Source organism: Oncorhynchus keta, chromosome 29 (assembly GCF_023373465.1).
Source record: "Oncorhynchus keta strain PuntledgeMale-10-30-2019 chromosome 29, Oket_V2, whole genome shotgun sequence".
NCBI lineage: Eukaryota > Metazoa > Chordata > Actinopteri > Salmoniformes > Salmonidae > Oncorhynchus > Oncorhynchus keta.
The window spans coordinates 6,159,563-6,180,876 of record NC_068449.1 but is presented as its reverse complement, the minus strand read 5'-3'; the positions used below and the strand labels follow the sequence as shown (position 1 = coordinate 6,180,876).

Below are 21,314 nucleotides of genomic sequence, written 5' to 3'. Positions count from 1 at the left end.
GACGACCAAAGGAAACTAGCTGAAAGCATTTAATTTAAGCAAACCCCCACCCCCTTATAGACGGCCAAAGGAAACTAGCTGAAAGCATTTAATTTAAGCAACCCCCCCTTATAGACGACCAAAGGAAACTAGCTGAAAGCATTTAATTTAAGCAAACCCCCACCCCCCTTATAGACGACCAAAGGAAACTAGCTGAAAGCATTTAATTTAAGCAAACCCCCACCCCCTTATAGATGACCAAAGGAAACTAGCTGAAAGCATTTAATTTAAGCAAACCCCCCTTATAGACGAACAAAGGAAACTAGCTGAAAGCATTTAATTAATGCAAACCCCCACCCCCTTATAGACGACCAAAGGAAACTAGCTGAAAGCATTTAATTTAAGCAAACCCCACCCCCACCCCCTTATAGACGACCAAAGGAAACTAGCTGAAAGCATTTCATTTAAGCAAACCCCCACCCCCTTATAGACGACCAAAGGAAACTAGCTGAAAGCATTTAATTTTATAGACTACCAAAGGAAACTAGCTGAAAGCCAAACCCCCACCCCCTTATAGACGACCAAAGGAAACTAGCTGAAAGCATTTCATTTAAGCAAACCCCCCCCCCCCTTATAGACGACCAAAGGAAACTAGCTGAAAGCATTTCTTTTAAGCAAACCCCCCCCTTATAGACGACCAAAGGAAACTAGCTGTAAGCATTTCTTTTAAGCAAACCCCCACCCCCCCCCTTGTCTGTGGTGTTCTGGTTAGGGACGGCATTCCGGTTGTCAATGCCGTCTTCTCCGTTCACCATTACTTCTCCCTCACCTTCAGCACTGTCAGCGCACAGCTGGAATGACAGAGTCCTCAGCCACTTCTAATGGCATCACACGGCATGATTTATTCCCCGTCAGGTTTGTCATTGCCTGGTCGCCACCCACCGGCGCTCAAAGTCAACACTAAGTCAAATAAAAACATTCAACTAATTTGTTCTGTTCGATTTTTATATTTGTTTATTTTTTCCATATTTATTTCAAAACAAACTTCCCAGTCACGCATACTGTTAGTCATCACTGCAGGGCACTGAGGACATTTAGACTTTTTATTTGATTTATTTATTTAGGTTCTGTATACACATCAGGTGTTCTGCCCAGTGGTTCCACATATTGGGGTCGACTTTCTCTCACACAACACGCTCAGCGATATTTTCAGCACAGTGAAGCACATTTTCACTGGCTGCACAGATTCTTTCAGACTCGCAGGACTGTTTATAAAACACTCGAGCCGGGTGTCTTTTCACCTGGGAGGTGGTGCATCCATATCTGTATCAGCTCCGTTCTGAATGAACCGCTTGTGTTCATTCGCCACAAAGCATTGGGAAAAGCAGCTAGCTATTGTTTCTCAGTTCCTTCTTCTTGCTAGGTCTGCATAGGGAAAGGGACTTGACAGTCGTTACTATATAAGAGTCAGCAACATAGCAGACACCTGGCTAAGAGCAGGAGGTGAAGGAGAGGAGGAGGATGGGAGGGGGGAAGAAAGAACAGGAAAGGAGTGAGGGCAAGAAACTAATTAACAACTTCACCCAGAGGGGAAGAGCTGCCCAAATAAGATAAGGTGTTTAGTGACGAACCAGTGATGGAATTCGCTGGAACAGAGGTTAGCTGTGTGGGCCGTGATTACATGTGCGTGAGACGCGTCTGAAAACCACACAACCAGCATCTGTCAGTGGGGGAGGAGAGGTGGCTGCTGGGTAAAAAGAGGACGAGCCTTGATGGACTCTTTCAGACTCATCACATTGCAGGTGCCCGGTTGTCACTGTCTCTGTCAGCCCCTTTCTTGTTTAATGGATAACGCTCTCTAACCGGCTGTCTTTTGCGATGGTAGCACATTATCTAGAGCTTTTATTGTGCTTTTCTTTGCCAGGTTCAGTACAGTGGTTTCCTGGATGAGGCCCATCCATCATGGAGGCATGGATGGTCTCTGCTCTCTCCTCTCTGCCTGGATTTTGGTACCTGCTGTTCCCCTCACTCCTTCCCTCCTCTCCTCCTTTCTGCCTGGCTGGTCAATCCTCCCCTCTGCTCTCGCACTCCCTTTTTTTCTCTCTCTCTCTCTCCTCTCTCTCTTCTCTCTCTCACTCTTTCTTTTTCTCTCTTCTCTCTCCGATCCCTCATTATCTCTCTCTCTCTACTATTGCTCTCTCTCTCAGATTCCCCTCTACCTCTCTCGCTCTCTCTGCTATAGCTCTCTCTCTCTTTTCTGTTTAGTGGCTCACACATGACATTTCCAGGACACCAGCCTGCATGGGGTTTAACTTAACCCTCCTAAGGGCAGACTGGACTGACTGCAGAGTTAAGTTCACTCTCCTAGTGGGTGGTGGGTGGTGGGTGTTGTGTGTGTGTGTGTGTGTGTGTGTGTTGTGTGTGTGTGTGTGTGTGTGTGTGTGTGTGTGTGTGTGTGTGTGTGTGTGTGTGTGTGTGTGTGTGTGTGTGTGTGTGTGTGTGTGTGTGTGTGTAAATCCAATAATTTGCCAAAATGACAGATAACAAGTCCTATTGTTTGAGCAGAATCGGTCTGCTATTATTCTGTCTGTATTGTGTGTCGTTTAATAGCGTTGTTTTAATGAAAAATGAAACTCTCCTTTCACTTTTTAATCACTTCCAACATCATGGCTTTGGCATCACGGACACAAGACACTTTACGTAGTGAGGAAATCATACAGTATAGCTACCTCGATGATGAGACGCTGCCATTATTATACGCAGTGGTCCAAGGACATGCTGATTAATTCTTCTAGTTATTAGCTGACCAATAACAGAGTCACTTCAGCTGGGGGGGATTTGGCGTTGGCAGAGACCGGGATAACTAAGCCTATGTATCTCTATCTTCCATTCTCATCGTTGATAACAGAAGCTGATCAGATACCAGATGGGTCAAGCCATTTGGGGGTTCGGGGGATCATCCCAGGCTACCTCGAAGGGTTGCAATTATATGGCCCCAGTGTTACAGCAAGTAGGAAGTAGCATCCCGTTCAGTCATTCTGAGGAAGAAAGGGAGGGAGAGACGGTGAGGAGGAAGGAGGTAGGGGGATAACTTCCTCCGTCACGCTCTCTCTCCATGCTCCCTCTCTTTTAGTTACGGGGCCCAGAGGTGTAGCCCCGTTCCGCCCCTCACTCCTGCTGATGATAGGATGGGAGCCCCCGCGGTGTCCTAATGTTGGCTGTTTCCGATCGGGCGACCAAGCAGGATGCCCTTATCTAATCGTGCACCCCATATACGCCTCTGATTCCCGTGCCCCCATACTGTTTATCCGCTTAATTTCATCAATGGTGACTTCTCTTCCATCTCTCTCTCTCCTCCTCTCTCCTCTCTCCTCTCTCTCCCTATTTCCCTCCTTCCCAACACCCCATTCTCAGAATCTCACCCAGGCTGATATTTGACACATGGCTGTTAACAGCGTATCAAACTCTTGACAGCTCAGCGGACTTTGCCTCGACTCGCCCACACATCGTGACGTCTTGCTAAGTATAATAGTCGAGGCAGTCGTTCTCTCGTTAAGTACCTGCAATTCATCTAGCATGTTAACAAGGCAATGTGTGACAACTAATTCACACTCCCCTTTACAACATTCACTCCCCCTGTTAGAGTTAGAAGTACTCGTAAAATATCCATGCCACAAATCGCTTTTCTTGTCCTTGACGTACATAATAGGGTTACATTGCCTATTACAATATGTTCACATAAGTATTTACATTGTAGAATAGTGAAGACATCAAAACTATGAAATAACACATATGGAATCATGTAGTAACCCAAAAAGTTTTAAACAAATCAAAATATATTTCATCTTTGAGATTCTTCAAATTAGCCACCCTTTGACTTTGCAAGCTCTTGGCATTCTCTCAACCAGTAACCTCTCAACATGGAATGCTTTTCCAACAATCTTAAAGGAGTTCCCACATATGCTGAGCACTTGTTGGCTGCTTTTCATTAAGTACCTTACTGTGATTGTTTTCTATTAAAATGGTCAAGAATAGCTTATTAGCTAAATATATATACTTAAGCAAGAATTTTGATAAGACTGTCTAGTAGTGGTCTGAGTGAGGGGCCTAATGGGAGGGATATGTAACCTGAAAACGAGCTGTTATTGGCAGAGAGAAAACTCTCTTGGTTATTGGTCTACTAACTTATACCCCTGGTTATTGGTCTACTAACTTATACCTCCTGGTTATTGGTCTACTAACTGGTTATGTCGCCAGGCGGTCCAAAACCCCAAAAACAAGTTGACATTTCAGGCCATCTTTTCAAACAGCTCTTACACTAAAAGGGTGTTATCATCATTTTCAACATTTCACAGTATTATTCCAACCTCATGGTGTGGACATATGTATAAAACACAGGAAAATCACAACCCTACTGCTGACAAAACCCTACTGCCGACAAAACCCTACTGCCGACAAAACCCTACTGCCGACAAAACCCTACTGCCGACAAAACCCTACTGCTGACAAAACCCTACTGCCGACAAAACCCTACTGCTGACAAAACCCTACTGCCGACAAAACCCTACTGCCGACAAAACCCTGCTGCCCAACAACCCTGCTGCCAACAAAACCCTGTGACAAAACCCTACTCCCGACAAAACCCTACTGCCCGACAAAACCCTACTCCCGACAAAACCCTACTGCCCGACAAAACCCTACTCCCGACAAAACCCTACTGCCCGACAACCCTGCTGCCCGACAACCCTGCTGCCAACAAAACCCTACTGCCCGACAAAACCCTACTGCTGACAAAACCCTACTGCCCGACAAAACCCTACTCCCGACAAAACCCTACTGCCCGACAAAACCCTACTCCCGACAAAACCCTACTGCCCGACAAAACCCTACTCCCGACAAAACCCTACTGCCCGACAAAACCCTACTCCCGACAAAACCCTACTCCCGACAAAACCCTACTCCCGACAAAACCCTACTGCTGACAAAACCCTACTGCCGACAACTCTACTGCCCGACAAAACCCTACTCCCGACAAAACCCTACTGCCCGACAAAACCCTACTCCCGACAAAACCCTACTGCCCGACAACCCTGCTGCCCGACAACCCTGCTGCCCGACAACCCTGCTGCCAACAAAACCCTACTGCCGACAAAACCCTACTGCTGACAAAACCCTACTGCCGACAAAACCCTACTGCCCGACAAAACCCTACTCCCGACAAAACCCTACTGCCCGACAAAACCCTACTCCCGACAAAACCCTACTGCCCGACAAAACCCTACTCCCGACAAAACCCTACTGCCCGACAAAACCCTACTCCCGACAAAACCCTACTGCTGACAAAACCCTACTGCCCGACAAAACCCTACTCCCGACAAAACCCTACTGCCCGACAAAACCCTACTCCCGACAAAACCCTACTGCCCGACAAAACCCTACTCCCGACAAAACCCTACTGCCCGACAAAACCCTACTCCCGACAAAACCCTACTGCCCGACAACCCTGCTGCCCGACAACCCTGCTGCCCGACAACCCTGCTGCCAACAAAACCCTACTGCCGACAACCCTACTGCTGACAAAACCCTACTGCCGACAAAACCCTACTGCCGACAACTCTACTGCCCGACAACCCTACTGCTGACAAAACCCTACTGCCGACAACTCTACTGCCGACAACCCTACTGCTGACAAAACCCTACTGCCGACAACTCTACTGCCGACAAAACCCTACTGCCCGACAACCCTGCTGCCCGACAACCCTACTGCCGACAAAACCCTACTGCCGACAAAACCCTACTGCCGACAAAACCCTGCTGCCCGACAACCCTGCTGCCCAACAACCCTGCTGCCGACAAAACCCTGCTGCCCGACAACCCTGCTGCCCGACAACCCTGCTGCCCGACAACCCTGCTGCCCAACAACCCTACTGCCGACAACCCTGCTGCCCAACAACCCTACTGCCTACAACCCTAATATTGACAACCCTAATATTGACAACCCTACTACCGACAACCCTGCTACCGACAACCCTACTACCGCAACAAGCTTTCGGCATAAAAGACAGGAGGACTCTGTGTCTATACGTCCTGACACAGCATCGAGGAGAAATGCAACGGCCAAGTCACCCGGTGTTTCCTCGCCTTGGCCTTCGAGTGCTCACAGCTTAGTCGTCAGCCTCACCATTATCAGCCTTCATCATCATCACAGACTTGACTATACATTCTTTTTCATCATCACAGATTGACTGTACGTTCGCCGTCATGTTAGTATTCGCGTGAAGGAGGAAAAAAATTGAGTATTGGTCAAACGGATTAGAACTAACTCAAGGCTAATTGGTGCTGTTTGAATGATTTAGTGGTGTGTTTGCTGCGTCCGAGAGAGAGGCCTTGGATTGAATTCTCCCCAGATTATTATTTACTCAGAGTAAATGATTTCCCCCTGGTCTCCGGTGGATTTGAGGATGAGCTGCTGTATCCTGATGAATCGCAGAGGAGGAAAGTGAGAGACAAGAGGATGAGGAGGAATCCATGAGAAGGAATCTCTCTTCTCTCTCTCCTTCTCTCTCTCTATCTCCCTCTCCCTTTCTATCTGTTTTTCTCTCTTTCTCTCGTCTCTTCTCTCTCCCCCGCTTTCTCTCTTCTGTCTTTCTCTCTCATTCTCTCATTCTTCTGGTTCTCTACCCTTTTATCTGTTCTTCTCTCTTTCTTTCTCTTTCTCGCTCTCTCTATTTCTCTCATTCTCTCTCTCTTCCCTCTCTTTCTTCCTCTGTCTCTTTCTCTCTTCTATTCTCTCCCTCTCTCCTCCTTTCTACAACAGGATTTGGCATGATGATGGCATGAATGAGAAGTGAGGCTCGTTGCCATGGCAACACAGTTTTACCTCCAACAGGCAACATACATTGCTTAGCAGAATTACAAAAGGGACAGAGCAGAATGTGAGGGAATAGTTTAGCTTATTAATTTGACTATTTATAAACAAGCACACATAAAAATATAAAAAGACATACATGTACAATAAAAGGAGGATCCCTAGTCAGTTGTCCAAATGAATGTATTCAACTGAAATGTGTCTTCCGCATTTAAAGCAACCCCTCTGAAATTCTACCTTAATTGACATCCACGGCACCCGGGGAATACTGCCTGGCTCAGGAGCAGATTTTTACCTTGTCAGCCCCGGGATGCGAACAAGCAACCTTTTGGTTACTGGCCCAATGATCTAAGCATGAGGCTACCTAATCTCCGTGTCAGTTAAAGGTTTGGACATTTTTATTTATTCAAGTGTTTTTCTTTATTTTTTTACCATTGTCTACATTGTAGGATAATAGTGAAGGCATCAAAACTATGAAATAACAAAGTGTAAAGCAAATCAAAATCTATTTTATATGTTAGATTCTTCAAAGTAGCCACCCTTTGCCTTGATGACAGCTCTGCCCACTCTTGGCATTCTCTCAACCAGCACCTGAAATGCTTTTCCAACAGTCTTGAAAGAGTTCCCGCATATGCTGAGAGCTTGTTGGCTGCTTTTCATTCACTCTACGATCCAACTCATCCCAAACCATCTCAATTTTGGGTTGAGGACAGGTGATTGTAAAGGCCAGATCATCTGATGCAGCACTCCATCACTCTCCTTCTTGGTCAAATAGCTATTATACAGCCTGGAGGTGTGTTGGGACATTTTTCTGTTGAAAATCAAATGATAGTCCCACTAAGCACAAACCAGATGGGATTGTGTATCCCTGCAGAATGCTGTGGTAGCCATGCTGGTTAAGTGTGCCTTGAATTCTAAATAAATCACTGACAGTGTCACTAGCAAAGCAGCCCCACACCATCACACCACCTCCTCCATGCTTCACAGTGGGAACCACACATGCGGGGATCATCCGTTCATCTACTCTGCGTCTCACAAAGACACGGCGGTTGGAACCAAAAATCTCACATCTGGAATCATCAGACCAAAGGATAGATTTCCACCTTTTTAATGTCCATTGCTAATGTTTCTTGGCCCAATCAAGTCTTCTTCTTCTTGGCATCCTTAGTGGTTTCTTTGCAGCAATTCGACCATGAAAGCCTGATTCACGCAGTCTCCTCTGAACAGTTGATGTTGAGATGTGTCTGTTACTTGAACTCTGTGAAGCATTTATTGGGCTGCAATCTGAGGTGAAGTTAACTCTAATGAACGTATCCTCTGCATCAGAGGGAACTGTGGGTCTTCCTTTTCTGCGGCGGTCCTCATGATAGACAGTTTCATCATAGCGCTTCATGGTTTTTGGGACTGCACTTGAAGAAACTTTCAAAGTTCTTGACATTTTCTGGATTGACTGACCTTCATGGATTAAAGTCATGTTAAAGTTCTTGTCATAATATGGACTTGGTATTTTCCCAAATAGGGCTATCTTCTGTATACCACACCTACCTTGACACAACACAACTGAACTGCAAAGGGTGGCTACTTAGAAGGATATAAAATCTATTTGACATTTTTTAAGACTTTTTTGGTTACTACATGATTCCATATGTGTTATTTCATAGTTTTAATGTCTTCACTATTATTCTACAATGTAGAAAATAGTAAAAATAAAGAAAAACCCTTGAATGAGTACAGTAGGTGTGTTCAAACGTTTGCCTGGTGCTGTACAATCCACCTGTTTGGTGGATGACATGGCATTTTGTCTGACTGTGTATATAACCATACCGGACATGATCAGTATGATCTACTCTCTCTCAGCATCTCTAAGCAGTAAATGGTGAAAGGTGGGTGCATTTGTATTGAGGACATAGCATTGAGTCCGATTATGATCATAATATGACCATCATAACGTAACAGTGTGAATGAACATGACATGGAAAATGAATGGCTGTTACCTTCTCTACCTCTGCCCACATTGCAGGTAAATCTTCAAAACAAGCCAAATAACATCTGCGCTTTTACAATTTAATTCGCCCAATTTTATGGCTGCGTCTGAGTCTCTGCCATACACACTGGAGAGGATGAACACAACAGGCATATGTATTCCCCTGCCACTGATGTTTGAATATAAAGGTCAGCGTTGTAGGAAATGAAATGTCAGGCTGGTGGAGGCAGGAGGAGGCTGTTGGAGGCAGGAGGAGGCTGTTGGAGGCAGGAGGAGGCTGGTGGAGGCAGGAGGAGGCTGGTGGAGGCAGGAGGAGGCTGGTGGAGGCAGGAGGAGGCTGGTGGGATATGAGGAGACTGGAGGAGGCTGGATGAGGCTGGAGGAGGTTGGAAGAGACAGGTGGAGGCTGGTGGGATAGGAGGAGACTGGAGGAGGCTGGATGAGGCTAGAGGAGGTTGGAAGGGACAGGTGGAGGCTGGAGGAGGCAGGAGGAGGCTGGTGGGATAGGAGGAGACTGGATGGGGATTGGAGGAGACTGGAGGAGGCTGGATGAGGCTAGAGGAGGTTGGAAGAGACCGGTGGAGGCTGGAGGAGGCTAGAGGAGGTTGGAAGACACAGGTGGAGACTGGAGGAGGCTAGAGGAGGTTGGAAGAGACAGGTGGAGACTGGAGGAAGCTGGATGAGGCTAGAGGAGGTTGGAAGAGACAGGTGGAGGCTGGAGGAGGCAGGAGGAGGCTGGTGGGATAGGAGGAGACTGGAGGAGGCTGGATGAGGTTGGAAGAGACAGGTGGAGGCTGTTGGAAGCAGGGGGAGACAGGAGGAAACAGGTGGAGCCAGGAGGATGTTGTTGGAAGCAGGGGGGAAATGGAGGAGGCTGGAGGAGGTTGGAAGAGACAGGTGGAGGCTGTTGGAAGCAGGGGGAGACAGGAGGAAACAGGTGGAGCCAGGAGGATGTTGCAGGGAGGAAATGGAGGCGGTTGGAAGAGGCAGGAGGAGACAGGAAGATGATGTTGGAAGTAGGGGTAGACAGGAGGAGGAGGCAGGAGGAGGCTAGAGGAGTGAGGAGGAGGTATCAGAAGGAGGATGCCAAGGGTCGTGCTCATTCTGGAGGATGTGTTAAAAGTCAAGTGCTGTCTCAGATTAGGTCGAAGGTCCCTTGTGCTTCTGGGGGTGAAGTGTTTGAACGGCAGACTGAGCTGATAACTTCCTAACATCTCAGCGACATGGGACCTAAACTGGAGCGGAAGAGCAGTGTAGTGCTCTTTTAGATGTTAGGGGTGTTAGTAAAGTACATGCTAATGCCATTTACACTACAACTGAGTTTTGTCTCTTGAGTGACACAGGCCTATGCCTACAGTATATGTATGTATAATTGGTAACCCTTTACTTTCCTGCAGGTATAATGCATTGGGATGCTGTTATAATGTTGTTATAAGACTTGTGACACGCATGTACTGTATGACCCCTTATAATGTCTGGTTATCCTCTCATAATGATCATACATCCTTTCTCTATAACATTCCAGCCTTGGTTTCATGCTGAAACCATAGATACATTCTTAGAACACATACTGTAGTATTGTACATCTCTACGGCTCAAACTCCATGTGGATAAAAGAGCAGGCAACAAAAAAAATATGTCCCTTTAAGAAAGATATGTCCCTTTAAGAAAAATATGTCCCTTTAAGAAAAACATGTCCTGGTAAGAAAAAGATGTCCTTGTAAGAAAAAGATGTCCCTTTAAGAAAAAGATGTCCCTTTAATAAAAACATGTCCTGGTAAGAAAATGATGTCCCTTTAAGAAAAAGATGTCCTTGTAAGAAAAATATGTCCTTGTAAGAAAAACATGTCCCTTTAAGAAAAACATGTCCTGGTAAGAAAAATATGTCCCTTTAAGAAAAACATGTCCTGGTAAGAAAAATATGTTCCTTTAAGAAAAACATGTCCTGGTAAGAAAAATATGTCCCTTTAAGAAGAACATGTCCTGGTAAGAAAAACATGTCCCTTTAAGAAAAACATGTCCTGGTAAGAAAAATATGTCCCTTTAAGAAAATCATGTCCTGGTAAAAAAAATATATGTCCCTTTAAGAAAAACATGTCCTGGTAAGAAAAATATGTTTCTTTAAGAAAAGCATGTCCTGGTTTGAAAAAGATGTCCCTTTAAGAAAAACATGTCCTGGTAAGAAAAAGATGTCCCTTTAAGAAAAACATGTCCTGGTAAGAAAAATATGTCCCTTTAAGAAAAACATGTCCCTTTAAGAAAAAGATGTCCTGGTAAGAAAAAGATGTCCTTGTAAGAACTGCAGATGTGGAATTAGGAAGCTAGCCGAGGCAATAAATGTAGATGTCATTAGCTGGGTAGCAGGGACGTGCAGGAGAGAAAGTGGGCCTCACAGGTTCCCCCGCTCACTTCCCACCAGCTCCACTCTCCATTGGTTGAATTCTGGGTTTGACCAGTCATCTTCTATTTGTCGGCTGCCAGACCCACTGTGACTCACTCAGCTGTCACATGAGACAACGTGGGCCTTGGCACCCCGGGAAAATGGCGAGCGTGCCAATTGTCGTAGCCAAGATCAACAGTGATTAGCCGCACAACAATGCTCGGGGGTTGGCCACATAACCAAGTTTTGTTGCATCTCTGGCATGGAAAGACAATTCATTGAGATGGTGTTATGAGTTATTACTGGTGATGCATTGAAATATAGTCACTCTTCGTAATTTTGAGTGACGGGATATGAATATAGATGTTCAATAAAGAATGAAAACTGAAATTATTTTATTTTTGAGCCGTTCAAGGTTTGTTAGACCTAATGTACAGTTCATAGAACTCAGATGTACTAATAATGATGTGAACAGCAGGACGGTTGATTATTTTTGTGATATAATATAGTTGTGTTTGATGTTAATTTATAGTGTTTGTCCTCAACTGTCTCTTAACACAATACATCTGGCAAGCAAGGCAATAGTACAGTCCATTGCTTTATACTTGAAAACATTGGGCATCACTAAAAGCTAGATATTGTATTGTACTCATATTCAGCCTATTGTTATATTTTGAGGCTAATCCCTTTTGACTAGTGCACTGGTGTTTATTTTCCTAAGTACCTGAAGACCGAGGGAGTTATGTGGTGGTGCGTTTAATTTGACATGCTTAGCTGGTTCTAGAGGAACCGTGTGACTAAGAAACCAACAAGGGAATTAAGAAAGCTTTTTACATTAAAATACACACACTTTAAATGATTCCTTTAATATTTACATTAAAACATACACATGGCTTAAATGATTCCTTTAATATTTACATTAAAACATACACACTTTAAATGATTCCTTTAATAATTGCATTAAAATACACACACTTTAAATGATTCCTTTAATATTTACATTAAAACATACACATGGCTTAAATGATTCCTTAAATGATTCCTTTAATATTTACATTAAAACATACACATGGCTTAAATGATTCCTTAAATGATTCCTTTAATATTTACATTAAAACATACACATGGCTTAAATGATTCCTTAAATGATTCCTTTAATATTTACATTAAAACATACACATGGCTTAAATGATTCCTTAAATGATTCCTTTAATATTTACATTAAAACATACACATGGCTTAAATGATTCCTTAAATGATTCCTTTAATATTTATATTAAAACATACACATGGCTTAAATGATTCCTTAAATGATTCCTTTAATATTTACATTAAAACATACACATGGCTTAAATGATTCCTTTAATATTTGATTTGAAGATGCATGTCTCTGTCTTCAACCTGTTTGCTATGCATGTGAGAAGTTAATTGGGAGATTCGAAGAGCTAGAGCATCTTATCTCATCTCAATGCTTCCAGCACGGTGGCACCTCAGCTCCAACAAGGTGTCTGCTCTTCCCGCATGTATGACAACTTCATAACTGTCACCTATTCATGAACAGATTGCCTATCTTCTAGTCTATTGTCATAGCAGCTCTAGTGTGTGTGTGTGTGTGTGTGTGTGTGTGTGTGTGTGTGTGTGTGTGTGTGTGTGTGTGTGTGTGTGTGTGTGTGTGTGTGTGTGTGTGTGTGTGTGTGTGTGTGCATCCATGCACACATCTGTGCTTGCGGTATTCAAATGCATTTGTTAATGTCTTTGTTTATGTCTGCCCGAAGTACTATTCATTATGTTGAGAAGGTGTCATTTGTGATTGATCGAAAACAGTAGGTCACAATGAAAGAGACAATTCATTATGAAGTTTCACAATAGATTTCTAGGCAGGCTGTTTTATTTGTAAGAAAGACTGAAATGAAAAGCCGTAGTGATAGACGGCACTGTACAACAGAGTGTACAGGTATGACAGAATCTACTCACACAGCATTGGTCTGGTCTAGCGACTGCCAGCTGTGCGCTACCCATGATGCCTTGCAGGCGGGGGGATTTGATCCCCAGTCCTGTCTTTTCTGTCTGCACTCCCCTACCTCTGTCCCACCCTCTAATTTAACCTGTCTGTTACTATAACAACAAAATATGAAAGACAAGAAAAATGGCCATAAATTGAAGTGGACACTTATCCGGTGTTAAATTCAGTTAACTTCCTTCCAGCCCAATGAAGTAAATCTATCTGGTAAAAACCACAGTTTACAACTGCTCAAAGAAATGTCACGATGCCACTTACGACTGTCAGTCAGGCTGATGGAACTCGTAACGTCTTCCATAAAGATGTGTTCCCCGCGACAACACAGGCAGCTGTTCTGGAGGACGTTGGTGCTTAGTGTAAAATGTGTAACCCCCTCACCATGCGGTGATTCACTACATTGTCAATCAGAAATGGATGGGGTGTTCACTACTCTGACACATTGTAAACCTGGGCTGGATGGGGTGTTCACTACTCTGACACATTGTAAACCTGGGCTGGATGGGGTGTTCACTACTCTGACACATTGTAAACCTGGGCTGGATGGGGTGTTCACTACTCTGACACATTGTAAACCTGGGCTGGATGGGGTGTTCACTACTCTGACACATTGTAAACCTGGGCTGGATGGGGAGTTCACTACTCTGACACATTGTAAACCTGGGCTGGATGGGGTGTTCACTACTCTGACACATTGTAAACCTGGGCTGGATGGGGAGTTCACTACTCTGTGACATTGTAAACCTGGGCTGGATGGGGTGTTCACTACTCTGACACATTGTAAACCTGGGCTGGATGGGGTGTTCACTACTCTGACACATTGTAAACCTGGGCTGGATGGGGTGTTCACTACTCTGACACATTGTAAACCTGGGCTGGATGGGGTGTTCACTACTCTGACACATTGTAAACCTGGGCTGGATGGGGAGTTCACTACTCTGACACATTGTAAACCTGGGCTGGATGGGGTGTTTACTACTCTGACACATTGTAAACCTGGGCTGGATGGGGAGTTCACTACTCTGACACATTGTAAACCTGGGCTGGATGGGGTGTTCACTACTCTGACACATTGTAAACCTGGGCTGGATGGGGTGTTCACTACTCTGACATATTGTAAACCTGGGCTGGATGGGGTGTTCACTACTCTGAGACATTGTAAACCTGGGCTGGATGGGGTGTTTCTGTGACATTGTAAACCTGGGCTGGATGGGGTGTTCACTACTCTGACATATTGTAAACCTGGGCTGGATGGGGTGTTCACTACTCTGACACATTGTAAACCTGGGCTGGATGGGGTGTTCACTACTCTGACACATTGTTAACCTGGGCTGGATGGGGTGTTCACTACTCTGACATATTGTAAACCTGGGCTGGATGGAGAGTTCACTACTCTGACACATTGTAAACCTGGGCTGGATGGGGTGTTCACTACTCTGACACATTGTAAACCTGGGCTGGATGGGGTGTTCACTACTCTGACATATTGTAAACCTGGCCTGGATGGGGTGTTCACTACTCTGACACATTGTAAACCTGGGCTGGATGGGGTGTTCACTACTGTGAGACATTGTAAACCTGGGCTGGATGGGGTGTTCACTACTCTGACATATTGTAAACCTGGGCTGGATGGGGTGTTCAAACTCTGACATATTGTAAACCTGGGCTGGATGGGGTGTTCACTACTCTGACACATTGTAAACCTAGGCTGGATGGGGTGTTCACTACTCTGTGACATTGTAAACCTGGGCTGGATGGGGAGTTCACTACTCTGACACATTGTAAACCTGGGCTGGATGGGGTGTTCACTACTCTGACACATTGTAAACCTGGGCTGGATGGGGTGTTCACTACTCTGACACATTGTAAACCTGGGCTGGATGGGGTGTTCACTACTCTGACACATTGTAAACCTGGGCTGGATGGGGTGTTCACTACTCTGACACATTGTAAACCTGGGCTGGATGGGGTGTTCACTACTCTGACACATTGTAAACCTGGGCTGGATGGGGTGTTCACTACTCTGACACATTGTAAACCTGGGCTGGATGGGGTGTTCACTACTCTGACACATTGTAAACCTGGGCTGGATGGGGTGTTCACCTCTGACACATTGTAAATCTGGGCTGGATGGGGTGTTCACTGTCTGACACATTGTAAACCTGGGCTGGATGGGGTGTTCACACTCTGACACATTGTAAACCTGGGCTGGATGGGGAGTTCACTACTCTGACACATTGTAAACCTGGGCTGGATGGGGTGTTCACTACTCTGACACATTGTAAACCTGGGCTGGATGGGGTGTTCACTACTCTGACACATTGTAAACCTGGGCTGGATGGGGTGTTCACTACTCTGACACATTGTAAACCTGGGCTGGATGGGGTGTTCACTACTCTGACACATTGTAAACCTGGGCTGGATGGGGTGTTCACTACTCTGACATATTGTAAACCTGGGCTGGATGGGGTGTTCACTACTCTGTGACATTGTAAACCTGGGCTGGATGGGGTGTTCACTACTCTGACATATTGTAAACCTGGGCTGGATGGGGTGTTCACTACTCTGACACATTGTAAACCTGGGCTGGATGGGGTGTTCAACTCTGACACATTGTTAACCTGGGCTGGATGGGGTGTTCACTGCTCTGACATATTGTAAACCTGGGCTGGATGGAGAGTTCACTACTCTGACACATTGTAAACCTGGGCTGGATGGGGTGTTCAACTCTGACACATTGTAAACCTGGGCTGGATGGGGTGTTCTACTCTGACATATTGTAAACCTGGCCTGGATGGGGTGTTCACACTCTGACACATTGTAAACCTGGGCTGGATGGGGTGTTCACTACTGTGAGACATTGTAAACCTGGGCTGGATGGGGTGTTCACTACTCTGACATATTGTAAACCTGGGCTGGATGGGGTGTTCACTACTCTGACATATTGTAAACCTGGGCTGGATGGGGTGTTCAACTCTGACACATTGTAAACCTAGGCTGGATGGGGTGTTCACTACTCTGTGACATTGTAAACCTGGGCTGGATGGGGAGTTCACTACTCTGACACATTGTAAACCTGGGCTGGATGGGGTGTTCACTACTCTGACACATTGTAAACCTGGGCTGGATGGGGTGTTCACTACTCTGACACATTGTAAACCTGGGCTGGATGGGGTGTTCACTACTCTGACACATTGTAAACCTGGGCTGGATGGGGTGTTCACTACTCTGACACATTGTAAACCTGGGCTGGATGGGGAGTTCACTACTCTGACACATTGTAAACCTGGGCTGGATGGGGTGTTCACTACTCTGACACATTGTAAACCTGGGCTGGATGGGGTGTTCACTACTCTGACACATTGTAAACCTGGGCTGGATGGGGTGTTCACTACTCTGACACATTGTAAACCTGGGCTGGATGGGGTGTTCACTACTCTGACACATTGTAAACCTGGGCTGGATGGGGTGTTCACTACTCTGACACATTGTAAACCTGGGCTGGATGGGGAGTTCACTACTCTGACACATTGTAAACCTGGGCTGGATGGGGTGTTCACTACTCTGACACATTGTAAACCTGGGCTGGATGGGGTGTTCACTACTCTGACACATTGTAAACCTGGGCTGGATGGGGAGTTCACTACTCTGACACATTGTAAACCTGGGCTGGATGGGGTGTTCACTACTCTGACACATTGTAAACCTGGGCTGGATGGGGAGTTCACTACTCTGACACATTGTAAACCTGGGCTGGATGGGGAGTTCACTACTCTGACACATTGTAAACCTGGGCTAGATGGGGTGTTCACTACTCTGACATATTGTAAACCTGGGCTGGATGGGGTGTTCACTACTCTGACACATTGTAAACCTGGGCTGGATGGGGAGTTCACTACTGTGAGACATTGTAAACCTGGGCTGGATGGGGTGTTCACTACTCTGACACATTGTAAACCTGGGCTGGATGGGGAGTTCACTACTGTGAGACATTGTAAACCTGGGCTGGATGGGGTGTTCACTACTCTGACACATTGTAAACCTGGGCTGGATGGGGTGTTCACTACTCTGACATATTGTAAACCTGGGCTGGATGGGGTGTTCACTACTCTGACATATTGTAAACCTGGGCTGGATGGGGTGTTCACTACTCTGACACATTGTAAACCTGGGCTGGATGGGGTGTTCACTACTCTGACATATTGTAAACCTGGGCTGGATGGGGTGTTCACTACTCTGACACATTGTAAACCTGGGCTGGATGGGGTGTTCACTACTCTGACATATTGTAAACCTGGGCTGGATGGGGTGTTCACTACTCTGACATATTGTAAACCTGGGCTGGATGGGGTGTTCACTACTCTGACATATTGTAAACCTGGGCTGGATGGGGTGTTCACTACTCTGACATATTGTAAACCTGGGCTGGATGGGGTGTTCACTACTCTGACACATTGTAAACCTGGGCTGGATGGGGTGTTCACTACTCTGACATATTGTAAACCTGGGCTGGATGGGGTGTTCACTACTCTGACACATTGTTAACCTGGGCTGGATGGGGTGTTCACTACTCTGACACATTGTTAACCTGGGCTGGATGGGGTGTTCACTACTCTGACATATTGTAAACCTGGGCTGGATGGGGTGTTCACTACTCTGACATATTGTAAACCTGGGCTGGATGGGGTGTTCACTACTCTGACACATTGTTAACCTGGGCTGGATGGGGTGTTCACTACTCTGACATATTGTAAACCTGGGCTGGATGGGGTGTTCACTACTCTGACATATTGTAAACCTGGGCTGGATGGGGTGTTCACTACTCTGACATATTGTAAACCTGGGCTGGATGGGGTGTTCACTACTGTGAGACATTGTAAACCTGGGCTGGATGGAGAGTTCACTACTGTGAGACATTGTTAACCTGGGCTGGATGGGGAGTTCACTACTGTGAGACAAACCTGGGCTGGATGGGGTGTTCACTACTCTGACACATTGTAAACCTGGGCTGGATGGGGTGTTCACTACTCTGACACATTGTAAACCTGGGCTGGATGGGGTGTTCACTACTCTGACACATTGTAAACCTGGGCTGGATGGGGTGTTCACTACTCTGACACATTGTAAACCTGGGCTGGATGGGGAGTTCACTACTGTGAGACATTGTAAACCTGGGCTGGATGGAGAGTTCACTACTGTGAGACATTGTTAACCTGGGCTGGATGGGGGTTTAAAGGAGGGAAAGAGGCCTCGTGAGGACTCCCAGGCTGCCTCCTGATTCTCCACTCTTCTCCCTAAATGTACACATCCAGTCATTAATTAAAAAATATTAGATTGGTGTAAATGTTGGGGGAATTTCCACCATTTTGTCAATCCATGACTGGAAGTGAACAAGTGCATACTTAGGGAGAATAGTGGATAATCAGGACGTAGCCCCAGTCTCTCTAGGGGTTGCCTTCATCTGTCATTACTCCAGAATCACACAAACTAGCATCCAGCTAATTGAGGGCAAACTAGCATCCAGCTAATTGAGGGCAAACTAGCATCCAGCCAAGTGAGGGCAAACTAGCATCCAGCCAAGTGAGGGCAAACTAGCATCCAGCTAATTGAGGAAAAACTAGCATCCAGCTAAGTGAGAGCAAACTAGCATCCAGCTAAGTGAGAGCAAACTAGCATCCAGCTAATTGAGGGCAAACTAGCATCCAGCCAAGTGAGGGCAATCTAGCATCCAGCCAAGTGAGGGCAAACTAGCATCCAGCTAAGTGAGAGCAAATTAGCATCCAACTAAGTGAGAGCCAGGATAATCCCTCCAACTGACCGGTGAATATATATATGTTTTTTCCCCTTATTTTACCAGGTAAGTTGCTGAAAGAAGAAGCTGATTACGCAGCATGATTATTACACAGTGCTGGGGACAATATAAGGCCACTCTAAAATGGAGCTGTTTTGTCACACAACACAATGCCACAGATGTCTCAAGTTGCCAGATAATTTAATGTTAATTTCTCTACCATAAATTGCCTCAAATGTAATTTTAAAGAATTTTCTAGTATGTCTAACCGGCCTCAGAACCGCACACCACATGTAACCACGCCAGCCCAGGATCTCTACATCCGGCTTCTTCACTGATGAGTATAAAGCCCTTTTGTTGGGAAAACTAATTCTGATTGGCTGGACCTGGCTCTGAAGTGGGTGGGACTATTCCCGCCCTGTCCCACCTATGGCTGTGCCCCTGCCCAGTCATGTGAAATCCATAGATTGGGGCCTAATTTATTTATTTAAGGTGACTAGTTTCCTTATATGAACTGTAACTCATTAAAATCATTGAAATTGTTGCATGTTGCAGATATATTTTTGATCAGTATATAATTGCTGTCCGTTTTGGGTTTTAAAATGAGTTTATTATGATCCAGTTCGATCCCCACTGTGAATTAGTTTAAAGTTACATTTGTCGTCACACAGGACCATGTGCTGACATAGACCGATCACGGGCCAGCAAGCTACTAGGAGACTCTCAGGCACAATAAAAACAACTACATTGACCGTGATCCTTATGGCCACTTTCACCATAATCCTTAGGCCGTCAAGGATTATGGATATACTGACAAGATACCTGTCTCTCCACCCAAACAATGGGAGTCGTTGTCCACAAAGCGACACAGCGGGCCATCTAGCTCCCACCTGTCCTTTCTTTGGATTGATGGATACATCTCATTATTGTAATCATTTTTTAAATATTCAATTAGGGTTGTTGACATCAACCGACTGTATTCAATAGAGAGAGATGCTATGCTACTAGCCTCATTTCATTCATGTCATTTTTATTTAACTAGGCAAGTCAATGAAGAACAAATTCTTATTTACAATGACGGCCTAGGAACGGTGGGTTAACTGTCTTGTTCAGGGGCAGAACAACACATTTTTACCTTGTCAGCTCGGGGATTCAATCCACCAACCGTTCGGTTACTGGCCCAACACTCTAACCTGCTGCCCCTATATCCATCCCGTGACAACTCCGACCTCGAGTATCAAACAAGCCACTCATTTTTTGAGGGACCAAATTCGACACTCATTGACCTCCATACCACAACTCCTTGCATGGTGGGCGAAACAACAAAAAAACACCACCAACTGGAGGGAAACAGATTTTCCACAGAGTTGGGCCTCTCTCTTCCTCTTCCTCTCTGGTGCCTTTCAGCCCCATTCAGCAATATGTCTCGCTTCAAATACTTCAAGCGCCATCGGGAGTTTTTCATAGGAATACGTGGATGACGTCAGTAGATATCACTTTCTACTGGTTGTAATGTCTATGGTTAAATCAGATTTAATTTTATGGTCGCCGACTAAACTCAAATCCACATTATACGATGGAGTTGAGCGGCGACTGGAGCTCTGGCGTTTTTATAAAAACCTAGTGATTTCAGCACCAAAAGAATAGCACACAATTACACAGGACATTGTTTAGTCGGCTAACTTTATGGTAGATGGGACGAAGATCATATAACCAAGTGGAGGCTGTCGTGATGGTTGCCCTTCCTTGCAAAATACGGAATCCATTCAAATGTATCCTATTAGTTTCCTTTCACCTTGAGTTCAGAACGTGGACCAGTAGGAAGTGATTATAATGTGTCGTGTTTGGCCTATGTGCACTTGTAAAAATAAGCATTGGAATTGATTATAATGATTTTCCAATAAAATATTCCTATGTGTTGTCTAGACGGGCCAATCGAGGTGGTGGGAGCAAGAGATCCCCATGGAGGGAGCGATCGCCAAGGGCGAACTGATCACCCACAACCTGACGGAGCTCATCAAGCCAGAGGCCTACCTGGTGCGCCTCACCCCCATCACACGCTTCGGGGAAGGAGACTCCACAGACAGAACCATCAGATACATTGGTGAGCAGAAACCATTCTCTGTCTAGTCGGGCGGCCTGGACAGTGTATGATCACAATGCTCTATTTGAAGTTAATTGTACTGTACAAAATCTACTTGACCTTCAGCACTGTATATTCTTCAGTAGGGACTAGCATGACCTTGTATGCTCGCAGTTCTATATGGTGTTAATGTATATGGTTGCATATTGTAT

The 21,314-nt window shown here is 45.4% G+C and overlaps 1 protein-coding gene across 2 annotated transcripts in view; it reads left to right on the top strand.

Moving 5' to 3' along the window:
- Positions 1-21,314, top strand: part of mdga2a (MAM domain containing glycosylphosphatidylinositol anchor 2a) — a 240,057-nt gene that overhangs the window by 187,615 nt on the left and 31,128 nt on the right. For both annotated transcript variants that reach the window (XM_052485831.1, XM_052485830.1), the window contains exon 11: positions 20,946-21,123. In XM_052485831.1, coding sequence (XP_052341791.1) covers positions 20,946-21,123 — 178 coding nt within the window. The remainder of the gene's footprint in view (positions 1-20,945; positions 21,124-21,314) is intronic.